Consider the following 12,622-nt stretch of genomic DNA (forward strand, 5'->3'; position numbering starts at 1 on the left):
AATCTCAGTTATATGTAAAATTTAACAAACAAATTAAAAAAAAAAACACTGAGCTCATGGATATAAATAAGAGATTGATGGTGGGAGAGGGAGTGTGGAGGTGAAATGGGAGAAAGGGGTTAGAAGCACAAATTCACAGCTATAAAATAAATAAGCCATGGGGGCGTAATGCGCAGTACAGAGGTAAATAATACTGTGCTGTATATTTGAAAGTTACTAAGAGAATAGATCTGAGACACTTTTCTCACAATAAAAAGGAAGAAGGATAGAGATAACTAGCAAGGGTCTGCTTGGAGTCTGTCTTGTCTTCCGGAGATCTGGTTTTTATCCCATTTCTCATTGTTCCATGTCATTGTTCCCTGTTAACTGAACATAAGCAACACAAATGTGCAGGCATTGAGCCTTGTTATTCCCATTTAGGGTATTCAGTACCCCATCATTTGTCTTTCAAATGTGTCCTTTTATGTCCAGCTGTTGGTCACTACATCTGGCATCTCAACTATCTTGCTAGGAATTAACTATTTTTTTTAAAAAGATTTACTTACTTATACATACAAGAGCTGGGGTACAGACCAGAGTTGCAGGGGGTGAGAGGATTCACCAGAGACAGAGTGGGGAACAGAACAGGCAGATTGACTGAAATGCACTGCTGAGGGGAGCAGCGGGCAAGTCAGGAGAGGTCTGCTGCGCCATGTGGGTAGCTCCCTGGCCGGCTGGGGATTGAACTCGCACTGCAGAGGCTGTGGTTTGCTTCATAGTGCTGTGCTTAACCCCTTGCACCACCAGGGAGGCCCGGAATTAACTATTAATGCAGTGAAGGAAAGTGTTTTCATGTCCTCCTGAATGAAATGGAAGTTCTTCCTCCTTCCCCACCCTAGTGAGCTGCTAAAAGGGGGAATGGGCACTTAAGAAATTCTGAGAAGTGGGCCTCCCTGGTGGCACAGCGGTTGAGCGCTGGACTGTGTGAAGCTGCCCGCAGCCTCTGCAGCGCCGGTTCGATCCCCGGCTGCTCCCCGACCACCGGAGGAGGGTCCCACATGGCGCGCAGACCTCTCCTGCCGCCCGCTGCTCCCCTCAGCAGTGTACTTCGGTCCTTCTGCCTGCTCTGCTCCCCGCTCTGGCTCTGGTGAATTCTCTCACCCTCCGCGCTTCTGACTGTACCCAGTGCTTGTATAAACAAACAAATAAATAAGTCTTAAAAAAAATTGTAAAAAAAAAAAAAGAGAAATTCTGAGAAGCCCTAATGATTAAGATAAATGATGTTTTATGAATAAAAAAAATCACTACTTATGTAAGCATTCTGGTTCCCATCTGCCTAACTCTCCACGACCTCTCCATGCCCAGGCCTCTCCATGCCCAGGACCAGCATACTTTGCCACTTGCTGGTTTCCTTGGAGGGCAAGTTGTCCAAGAAAATTTTAAGTGTGTCAGAGGAGTTGGTTTAGACACTTAAAGCTTAAACATTAATATCATTAAATAAGGTTGTTTATTCTCTACCCAACCACCTCCCACTCTAGGTCTGCCAGCTCAGGAAGGTCATTTCATTCACTGATTTCTCCCAAGTGCTTAGAAGGCACTAAAGAAATACTGCTTTCCTGCACAAAAGATTGGATGAATCATCATTCTATTAGTGAGTCACCCATCTCCCTCTTCATCCCTCCAGACCAGGTGTGTGGACCTCTGAGCACCAAAGGCCAGCAGCCCTCGCCCAGTGTTGGAGAAGAAGGCACCACCACAGAGGCCCCTCCTTGGGCACTCCCGCAGAACGCGGGGCACTTCTTTCTTGTGCAGCCCCTGCCTCCTGAATCTGGTGCTTTGCCAAAAGTGGAGGACAGGGCCTCCCTGGTGGTGCAAGAGGTTAAGACACAACCTGTGAAGCTATCCGCAGCCACTGCAGCTTGAGTTCGATCCCCGCCAGGGAGCTACCCACATGGCACAGCAGACCTCTCCTGACTCGCCTGCTGCTCCCCTCAGCAGTGCATTTCAGTCAGTCTGTCTGTTCTGTTCCCCATTCTGTCTCTGGTGAATCCTCTCACTCCCCACATCTCTGGTCTGAACCCCAGTTTTTGTGTGCATAAATAAATAAATCTTTGGGGAAAAAAATGGAGGACAGAGGCGACCCACAGGGGCGGTTACACCATATGCTTGGTGCCCTCTGTCAGGTCACAAGGCAGGGCCTTGGGGAAAGGTAGGAATTGGAGCGGTGCATTGTAGTCAGTCAGCGGGGGAGGTGTGAGCACTGGGCTGGAGCTCCTCAGGGTGTGTCGTCCCTGGGAGTCCGGTTCCTGGGCCCAGGTGGGCCCTGGTGCTGAGAGACACGCACAGGGGTGTGGTGCCTTGACCCTGCGGCCATGCTCAGGCTGAGCCCCTTTGACAAGAGGGTGGCATTGGAATGCAGCGGGTACAGGGACAGCCCAGCAGAACTGCACTGGCTTCCTTGCATGCCTCGTAGGTTACCAGTTAGTTCTGTGCCTTTAAACATTTTTTTTTGGGGGGGGGTTTCTTATAGAAAGAAAAAATCCAGTGTATTAGCCGTATTCTTTCTTTGCACATGGTAAGACAATCAGAAGCATAAGGTAGGCGGGCAAAGCCCCCATGCCTGCCGCCCAGTCCCCAGCACCCAGGTTCTGTCCCAGGACACCAGGATGGCTTGATTTGTAAGACAGTGAAGTTGCCGCCATGTGGAGATTGCTTTTGGATCTTCTCCTGTCTCTGCAAAAAAGGTTGCCAGGGGAAGTTAAAGAACTGTTTTCTGGAGCATGGATGAGGGTGGGTACACAGTGCAGGGAGAAGGAAGTTTCCCAGCTTGAGCGTGGGGGGTTAGGCTCCTCCTAGATTTGCAAAATTGAGGAGGAAGCAGCCTCTTTGTCAAGGTCACTGTTGGCTGCCAGGGGCCTGGAGCTCTGTACTAGCTTGAAAGCCAGAAAGTTGCCCAGAGCTGTAGGTGGCCTGGGAAAGGGAGAGGCGAGCTGGGAGAGGGAGGGAGGGAGGAAGGAGGTCAATAAGGCATCCACAGGGATACCTGGGTGAGTCTTTCTGGCCTGGAGGAAACTTGAAGTATGGATCATTATCCTTCCTCTGGCTCCTGTGTATCACAGGCTAGAGAGGAGAGAGGACATTTAATTTCAGTCTCCACCTGCTGTGCAGTAGGCAGTCACTAACCAGGACTAATGAACTACACAACATACAATCATAGAACGTGCTCAGTGTAGTCCTGGAAGTAATTTCCAGTCCCATCTTACCAAGATACTGATAAAATCCTTGACTGGGCATGATTTAGGAGGAAGTTCTTGTCCTAGGCAAGTTCTTTTTCTTCCTATTCTTTCATCATACAGTTTTACTTTATGACAGGTGTCAACTAGCTGCTGTTGATACAGCTTGGGCAACACTGTGGGGCAATGCAGGACCAGTTCCACTAGTCTTGGGAGAAGAAGTTCCCTCCCTATGTCCTGGGGGCCATCCACCTCTGCGAGGGGAGGGAGCTCAAGGAGGAACAGGAATAAGAAAGAAGGCTTTGTGGCTACTCCCTTTCTTAGAACAATATCAATATTTGGTTTCTGTGTTGCAAGTGCCTAATTCTCCTCCCACCTCCATGGCTACTCTTCTTGGTCTGCCCTAGAAGTTCCTCTCTTCTTTTCCCCAGTTACATGGGGTGCCCCTGAGAGTTCCGCTCCAAGCCGTTTTCCCTATACTCTCTCCCTGGGTGATCTCATCCATCCCAGTGGCTTTAATGACCAATTATGACTCACAAATCTCCCTCTCTAGCCATATGGTTCCCTTGAGCTGCAGACTTGTACATTCACCTGCGTTTAGAATAGTACCTGACGTTCTATTGCTCCATCCAGAATTCATGTCTTCTCCTTCAGCCCCTGGTTTTTAAGTTCTCACCAATTGTGTTTACTCTCTGGCTCAGCTGTCCAACTGTTGGCTTCTTCCCCTTTACCCTCCTGCCATGCTACTCTGGTCAGGAACCCTCTAAATCAGCCCTCCAGTGCAGGCTCTTTATTTCTCATCCAGCCCTATATCCTGCCAGTCTCCTGACCAGTCATCCTGCCTCCAGGTTTGCCTTTCTCCAGGCTTCACTCCATATCAACACCAAATGACCTTTCTAAAATGGAGATTTGATCATTACCATTGGCCTCAGGAAAAACACCAAAGTCTTTCATGCTGCCTGGAAGGTGGATGACCCTGGTCTGCCTTTCCACACCATTCCAGGTTTAAACACAAAGATCCAACTGTTCCACTGTCATCCACTTCCTTCAGTGCTTCTGCTTGACCTGGGGACTCTCCCTTGGGCTTTTCCCTTCCTCCAGAATATTTTCCCTGCTTCTCCTTCCCTGGCTATATTCATTCTTCAAGCCACTGTGGAGATAATCACTTTTCCTTGATCCCCAAGTCTGACTTAGCTGCTCCTCATCACAGACTGAATTTAGCTTGCTATTTATTTTTCATCTCCACTGAACTACCATCAGCTCAATGATTGGGACCCTGGACTCTGGACCTAACATAGAGTCACAGGGACTAGCATAGCATCTTGCATACAGTAGAGGTTCAATACATCTTGAGTAACTCCTTGAATGAATAAGTGAAAGAATTGAACATGTAGAAATAAATGCAGACCAACCAAAAGAAAACAAATACAGGATGTATATTTCAAAGCTTACTATAGCAAGGGAATCAGCCATCGTCATTTGCCTTCTTGGTAAATGCAGAGGAGGGGAAAGCTTCATAGCGGATCAAGGGTCTGATCAAGCTTCATAGCTGATCAAGAGGTCGTTGGTCTGGGGGAGCTGTAGGTACATTAACTCAAAGTGGGGCACCCCATGTGATGGTTAGGAATGTATATTTGTTTTTTTCTGGTTGGTCCTAAGTTGGAAACAGGACAAAAATTAAGGAAACTATTAGATACTATTCTGTTGTAGAGTCTCCCCCTAGACACAGACCTGAGTCTAAATCAAACTTAGAAAAAGCCTTTATTAGCCGGCCAGCGACTTTCCCTGCTGTAGGGAGCAGCCCCAGCAGGGGCTGATAAGGGTTTTTAAAGCCAAAAACCACACCTGGGAGTTTGTAGGTGCCATAGCAAGAGGGGGTACAGAAGCTAAACTCTGCTGTTACATACCGCACCCGGGAGTTTGCAGTTGCCACAGCAAGTGGAGTACAGAAGCCAAACTATGCTGTTACAAGCAGCGGAGCATTTCACCACATCCCATGTTTCAGGTACAAAGGACACATACATCTTATTTTTTTTTTTTAATGAATTTTTTTTTTAATAGAGGCATGTTTTATTTATTTATTTATTTATCTATTTATTTATTTATTTATTTTGTTTTGTTTGTTTATACATGCAGTGGGTACAGGCAGAAGCGCGGGAGGGCGAGAGAATTCACCAGAGCCAGAGTGGGGAGCAGAGCAGGCAGAAGGACCGAAGTACACTGCTGAGGGGAGCAGCGGGCGGCAGGAGAGGTCTGCGCGCCATGTGGGACCCTCCTCTGGTGGCCGGGGAGCAGCCGGGGATCGAACCGGCGCCGCAGAGGCCGCGGGCAGCTTAGCAACCCAGCACTCAACCGCTGTGCCACCGGGGAGGCCCCATACATCTTATTTTTGACAGGAACCCGGCCTCTGTTGTTTTGGCCTGGAATTTTCCCATAGCCCTAACTTGTCCTCCTGAGATAGCTCAAGCTTAGGCCTTGTGTGGTCTGCTGCATTTCACATTGCTCCCATCTCACATTTCAAGTCCTGTCCACTTTGGTCAGTTACTTGTGTGTGCTTCCTGGACTGAGTACTAGAATGGCTGTCTTCATGCAACTCTGACCTACAGATAGCAGGCTGGCCTCCTGGATTGGTTACCATAGGTAAGGGGCTGGGTTTCTGAACTATTACTACAGATTGTGCATCAGAATTTTATTTTATATATGGCCTGGCTTTGTCCATTGTATATTCAGTCTCTCAAACTAATATTTGTTGGGCATCAACTGTATACCATGCTCCGTATTAAGTGCTATATATGCAACACCTTATTTATTTCTCAGAATACCTACCTCTGTGGGGTAGGTATTGCTATTTCTGCTTAACTCTAATCACTTCCTCCTTCAACATTCATGCTATATATTTTTCCTGTCTTCTGACCCTCCTTGAAGGCTCAGCTTCTACCTCTTACCTCCACCCCAATCACTGACTGGAAAAATGGTAGACTCTCAGTTCTGGATTTTTTTTTTTTAATCCTCAGTGACCTAGACTTCCAAACCTCTTTGATAATCTATTCCATGCCTTAGTCACCAGGTGCATTGGGATCATCACCAGGGAAGGCCTCATCACTGATGTATAAGTTTTATCATACTTTCTGTGATTAAAATAATATCCTACCCTTTTCTCCCTCCCTGGCAATAACTAATTCTGGGAGAGGGCATTATGGTAGATTTCAAAAATTCTTTAAAATGCTTTTTTTTTTGTTTTTTTCTAAGATGTCTAAAATGTATAACATGGATAATTCAGCAACCTCCCCCCAACATTATTTCTTAGCCCTTAAAAATGTGTCACTTTCCTGCACGCTTATCACTCTCTGTCTCCTCCTAGAGGGGATGAGGAAGGGAAAAAGTCCATATAGCGTTCTATGTCTTGTCACGCTGCAATCAGAACTTATAATGATGAAGATTTTTAAAATGAAGTTACTATTATTATTTTGGAAGCTCTCCAAAAGTCATGACAAACACAGTTGATATAAATCATACTTAAATGACCATGTTCCGATAGGCTGAGCATGATGGTTAATTTTATGAGTCAGCTTGGCTAGGTTATTACAGTACCCAATTGTTTGATCAAATACCAGTCTCAATTTGACAGTGAAGTTATCTTCCAGATGTGATTAATATTTAAATTAACCACATTTAAATCAGATTACTTTCCATAATATGGGTGGGCCTCGTCCTATCAGTTGAAAGCCTTATGAGAAAAGACAGGTGCCCCAAGGAAGAAGGAATTCCAGATTGACCTCAGACCTAGGATGACAACATTAACCCTTCTTTGGGTCTCCAGCCTGCTGAACTGCCCTGTAGATTTTGGACTTGACAGCACTCAAAATCTCATGAACTAGTTCCTTAGAAACTCCATCAACCATCCATCCATCCATCCATCCATCCATCCATCCATCCATCCATCCATCCATCCATCCCCTACCTATCCACATCCATTGGGTTCTGTTTCTCTGATGAATGCTTACTGATATACAAAGGCAAGGGTCAGATAAATAGTACAAAAATTCCCCCATGCAGCACAAATGACAAACGGGATCCACCCCTGTAAATTACTTCCTATTCGACCTCATCTTCTACACCTCTAATTCCTCCTCGCTAAGTCAGGCTCAGCATCTGATAACACTCATTTACATTTGTTGACTAGGGGATTATATTTTGACAGGTGATTTCCAACAAGTATGTGATACGCTTGGCATTTTAAACTTCTTGTTTTTCCAAGTTGGAAAAGGAAGAGTCTTAACATTAAATAAAACATATTTCACTAATAGGCTGAGAACAGTTTTTATTGTAAGGCATCCTGAAAGTATATCTGTGTTATACCTTCAGGTGGGGGCAGAACCAGGTTTTGTGAAACCTAAAGCATATACAATTTGGAGGTCTCTCTTAAGGAAACAGAATACAGAATATCTTACTTCTGCAATTTTTCAGTGGACTGTGATCATATGAACACTTTGCTATGGGCCTTCCTGGGGCCTTGGAGGGGAGACAAAAAGTGAATCACCCTTAAACTTAAGTTTTATTCATTTTAGGGTAAATCTGTCTCTTCTTCTTCTTTGGGGTAGGGACAGAAAGAAGGAAGAGGCCTTTTTAAGGTTGATTCTTGTTTACTGGGAGGAAAGCCGGGGCCACTCTGCTTCCAGATATTAGAGGAAGACACACTGTTCTTCCTCTCCAGCTAGAGGCGCACTCTCCTCCAAGTCCTCCCTGTGTGAGTTGCCAGACTCCTGCCCCACTTGCATCCCTTCCCTTGCTCCCCTTCTCTCTCTCCCCCTCTCTTGTCCCCCATTTCTGGCCTGTTTTCCATGCTCTTGCACACTGTTTCTTTAGGGGTGCCTAGCGGTATTTGAAATGACTGTGCAGCCTGTCTTCTTGTCCATCCTGCAAGTGCAAACACCTCTACGCTTCTTGATGCTTTTCAGGCTCCGAGGGCGGCATTCCTGATGGCTGGGAGGTGCACAATTGTAGCTGCTTAGTGTGACTGGCCACTTTTCTCTATGGCCCTTTCTCCACATTGATGGCCAGTGTCTCTTCCTTTCTTCCTGCCTCTTCAGACTTTCAAATGCTGGACTTCTCCATCTTACACAAGCAGGTGCATGCTAGTCAAAACAGTGGCTTTCTAATTGTACCTACGAATAAATATTTTTATATAGTTTGTGTCCTTATATTTCACGGAGTGTATAAATTTACTAGCCTCCCCCTTTCCTCATTCTGGGAACTCAATGACTGACTGAAAATTCTTGCAAATTCCAGGATTGACATTCTCAGGTTTTTTTCTGAGCTCTGAGTTCCTGACTCTTCAGAACTCCTGAGATAAGTTACACTTTACATTTCATGATAGTTCTTTCTCTTCTGCTCCCACTGACTGAAATCTGGGCCTTTTCTTTGATCTTGCTTCAGAATCACTCACATACAACATGTAAATGCACACACACTGCAGACTGCAGACTTTGCTGAACGATTTGGAACAATGAAATTCTTTCATATCACAACAAAACCCAAATGACCTAAAATTATATTTGAAAATTATTTTAAAATATATTTTGAAATAACTTTTATTTTATTGAAATATACTTAAAAATACATCCGCAGGCTTGAACCACTGTTAAATTGATTTCCACCCCTTTCTCCTGATCCCTTGCTCACTCAGAAGGCAGGAGTGACCTCATTTTAGTTTAGATTAAAAAACAAGTCCTTCATCCTCCTACACTTACTGTGAAAAAACAAAACAAAACAGAGGGAAATGAAGAAAGCAGAAACCCTTACCATTATGCAAATGGACCTCCTTTGGTTTCCACATTTACACACAAGCACTAAGCTAGTCCTACCTCAGAGAGGACACTCCCATGGTCCCAGCACCCCTCCACCTCCCTCTGTTTCCTTATTTCATTTCTTCTTGGAGCCCAAAACTATCAGAGAAAAGCACTATTCCTCGCTTTTACTTTATGTAAGCCCAAGGCCGGGAGCCATCCTGAGTCATGAGAGAGGAAAGACAGAGACTTGGAGAGAACAGAGAGGCAGAAGTCATCCGGGGAGGTGGAAGGTTTATTTAGGAATAAGGAATAATGTAAAAGGAAATCCACATTGTAGCCCCAGGATATTACCAGGCTGTACATACAATGAGTACCCTCAAAGCTCTCATTATAAAAGGGACAGTACAAAGACAGATTCTGTACCTAGACGTCCCCATCCTGCAGCTTAGTCTCTTCCCTGAGTTTCTCAAGCTCCTCGTCCCTGTAGCCTGTAGGGCATGGCTGGTACTTGGCCTCCAGGGCCTCTGTCCAGGAAGAGCAGCGATGGTGCCAGAGGCTGCAGAGACCATAGACTGCAGCCAGCAGAGCAGCCCCCAAACCCAGATGCCAACAGAAGAAGGTGGAGAGGAAGGCCAGGTCGATGGGGTTTTCTGCTCGCCAGGGCTGCCCAGAGGGAGGAACATACATCAACACGCTGAGCTGCAATAACCAGTTGCTAAGCACCAGCCCCATCCAGCATTTCAGCACCCAGAGTGGGGGCTGGTCAGGCACCCAGACCTCAATGGTAAGCACCAGGCTAACCAGGATGGTGGGCACGATGAAGAAGGTGTGCACTCGAATCTCCATGAGGCTCTTGTTCTCAACGTGGCTCATCATCAGCAGTGCCAGCACCCAGAAGGCCAGGGCCTCAGCTGCTCGCTCCAGCTTTATATTCTGTCGTGCCTGAAAGGACTGGCTCACCGTGTCCACCACGCCACTGGCCAGGAAGAACATGTACATGGTGATATGCTGCCAGTTGTCCTTGAATACAAAAGGCCGCTGAGGGTCCTCCCAGTCTACTATCATCAACCGATTTGCTCCTGGGGGGTAGAACAACTCGAGGAGGATGCCAAGCAGGGTGGTGGTCACCTTTATCACTCCTTCCACAGGTATTAGCTGCCACCAACTGTGTCTTCGCTTCTCCCGTGGGGGCAGAGGAGGTTTGAGGAAACTCTGTCCCCGTAGCAGGGCCAAGGACATCAGCACTGAGTAGTAGAGTGAGAAAAGGAGAAAGAACACCCCTGGCATCACATGTCCCCCGAAGGTGCCCATGGTCTCGGGGTGTTTGTCAGGCCAACAGGGCGATAGCTGGCTGATGAGCAGCAACCTCACAGGGTTCTCCTCACAAGCAAGACGCTTTTGAGGTGTGGAGAAATCCTGATCAAGCCCCACCTCTGCCTCCCACACCCAGAAAGGCGTACCTCGCTGCTGGAAACATCTGAACCACTCCCTGGTTGGATCTTTTTCAAAGACGTGGCGTCTCACCTCCCTCTGTTCATTACTTAGATCTAAGGATAATAACTTTGCTAGGTTTTGGATTTGCTTGGGACCATCAACCCTTTCTTTCCTTTCTCCCTTTTGAAAGGGGAATGTCTCTCCCATCTCTGTCCCATGGCTGTATTTTTGAAGCACATATTTATCTGGTTTCACAAGTTCATAGTTGGAGAGGAGTTTTGTCTCAAGATGATTCAAACCTCATCTCACCCATACCTGATTTAGAATACTATTCAGACGAGACTAGATGTTAGATTTTAGAGTTGGTGCTAGAATGAGTGGAGATGGTTTGGGGTTGTTGGAATGGGACAAATATATTTTGCATATATTCATAAATTTTGGAGGACTGTGAGCAGAATGTTATGGATGGAATGTGTGTGTCCTCCTCAAATTCATAAGTTGAAGCCCTAACCCCCAATGTGAAGGTAATTGGAGGCAGCCTTTAGGAGGCAATTAGATTTAGATGAGGTCATGAGGGTGAGGCTCCGAGGATTAAAATCCTTATAAGATGATGATGAGAGACCAGAACTCTCTCTCTGCTATGTGAAGACAAAATGAAAGGGTAGTCATCTGTAAGCCTGGAAGTGGGTCTTCACCAGGAATGGAATCAATGGGAACCTTGATTTTGGACTTCTCCACCTCCAGAACTGGAGAAAATAAATATCTGCTGTTTATACCACTCAGTCTATGGAGTTTGCTACAGCAGTCCAAGCTGACTAATACAGTACATTGACTCATGGATTGTTTAAATGTGTTGCTTAATTTCCACAAATTTGTGAACTTGCCATCTGTTCTTCTGTTATTGATTTCTGACTTCATCCCATCATATTTGGAGAAGATCCATTGTATGATATAGATTTTTTAAAAATGTATTGATATTTGACTTATGATCTAATGGTGGTCTCTCTTGGAGAATGTCCCAATGGGCACTTGACAGCAGTGTGCATTCTGTTGTTGGGTAGAATGTCCATGTATGTTTCTTAGATCAGTTGATTTATTTGTTCAAGTCTTTTGTTTTTCTTTTTTTTTTTTTTTAAAACTTTTTTTTTTTATAGAGGCATGTTTTTATTTATTTATTTATTTGTTTGTTTGTTTGTTCATTTGTTTCGTTTATACATGCACTGGGTGTTTTTCTTACTTATCTTTTGTTTGGTCATTTTAAGTCAATACCGAGAAGGGTAGTGACAACTTCAACTATTATTGTAGAACTATTTCCCCCTTCAACTATGTCTTATTTTACTTAATATGTCTTGAAGGTTTGTTACTAGATGGGTAAATGTTTATTATTGCTCTATGTTTTTGCTGTATTGAATCATTTATTAAAATACAATGTTCTTTCTATTTTGTAAACTTCTTTGATAAAGTCTATTTTGTTTGGCACATAGTAATATTCCTCTCCCACTCTTTCAGTATGTGTGTGGAATATCTTTTTCCATCTTTCCAATGTATTTGTGTCTTTGGATCTAAAGTGAGTCTATTATAGACATCATATAGTTGGATCATTTTTATCCTTTCTGCCAGTCTCTGTTTTGTGATTGTATAATTTTAATCCAGTAATTTATTTAAAGAAATTACTAATAAGAAGGAACTGTCATTTTTCTATTTGCTATATGCCTTATAGTTGTTTTTGTATCCTATTCCTAGCACCACTGTCTTCTTTTGCATGTAGTTGAGTTATTGGAGCGAAATGTTTTAGTTCTCTTCTCTTTTCCTTTTGCATATATTTTATAGCTGTTTTCTTTGTGGTTACTATGGGAATTCATTTAGCATCCTAAAGTTACAACAATCTAATTTGAACTTATATCAATTTAACTTCAATAGTAGACATAAACTTGCTCATATTCAGTTCTGTCCCTATCCCCTTTCAATGACTGCTGTCACAAAAATCACATCTTTATGCATTGTGCATCTAAGTTATAACCATAGATCACTAATTATTTTTAATGCACTAGTCTCTTAAAATGTGTAGAAAACAAAATGTGGAGTTATGAACCAAAGTTATAACAACACTAGATTTTAGACTAATAGTTGTCTTTTTAAATGTATTAGTCTCTTAAATCATGTAAAAAACAGAGAGTGGAGTTGTAA

The 12,622-nt window shown here is 44.4% G+C and overlaps 1 protein-coding gene across 1 annotated transcript; it reads right to left on the minus strand.

Annotated features, from left to right (window-relative positions):
• Positions 1–9,424: 9,424 nt before the first annotated feature.
• LOC119258069 (transmembrane epididymal protein 1A-like) lies at positions 9,425–10,312 on the minus strand. The gene has a single exon (XM_037526578.1). The coding sequence runs from the start codon at positions 10,310–10,312 to the stop codon at positions 9,425–9,427; it is 888 nt and encodes a 295-aa protein (XP_037382475.1).
• Between the last annotated feature and the right edge of the window lie 2,310 nt (positions 10,313–12,622).

Source organism: Talpa occidentalis, unplaced genomic scaffold (assembly GCF_014898055.3).
Source record: "Talpa occidentalis isolate TD23 unplaced genomic scaffold, MPIMG_talOcc4v2.1 talOcc4.4, whole genome shotgun sequence".
In the NCBI taxonomy this organism is placed as follows: Eukaryota; Metazoa; Chordata; class Mammalia; order Eulipotyphla; family Talpidae; genus Talpa; species Talpa occidentalis.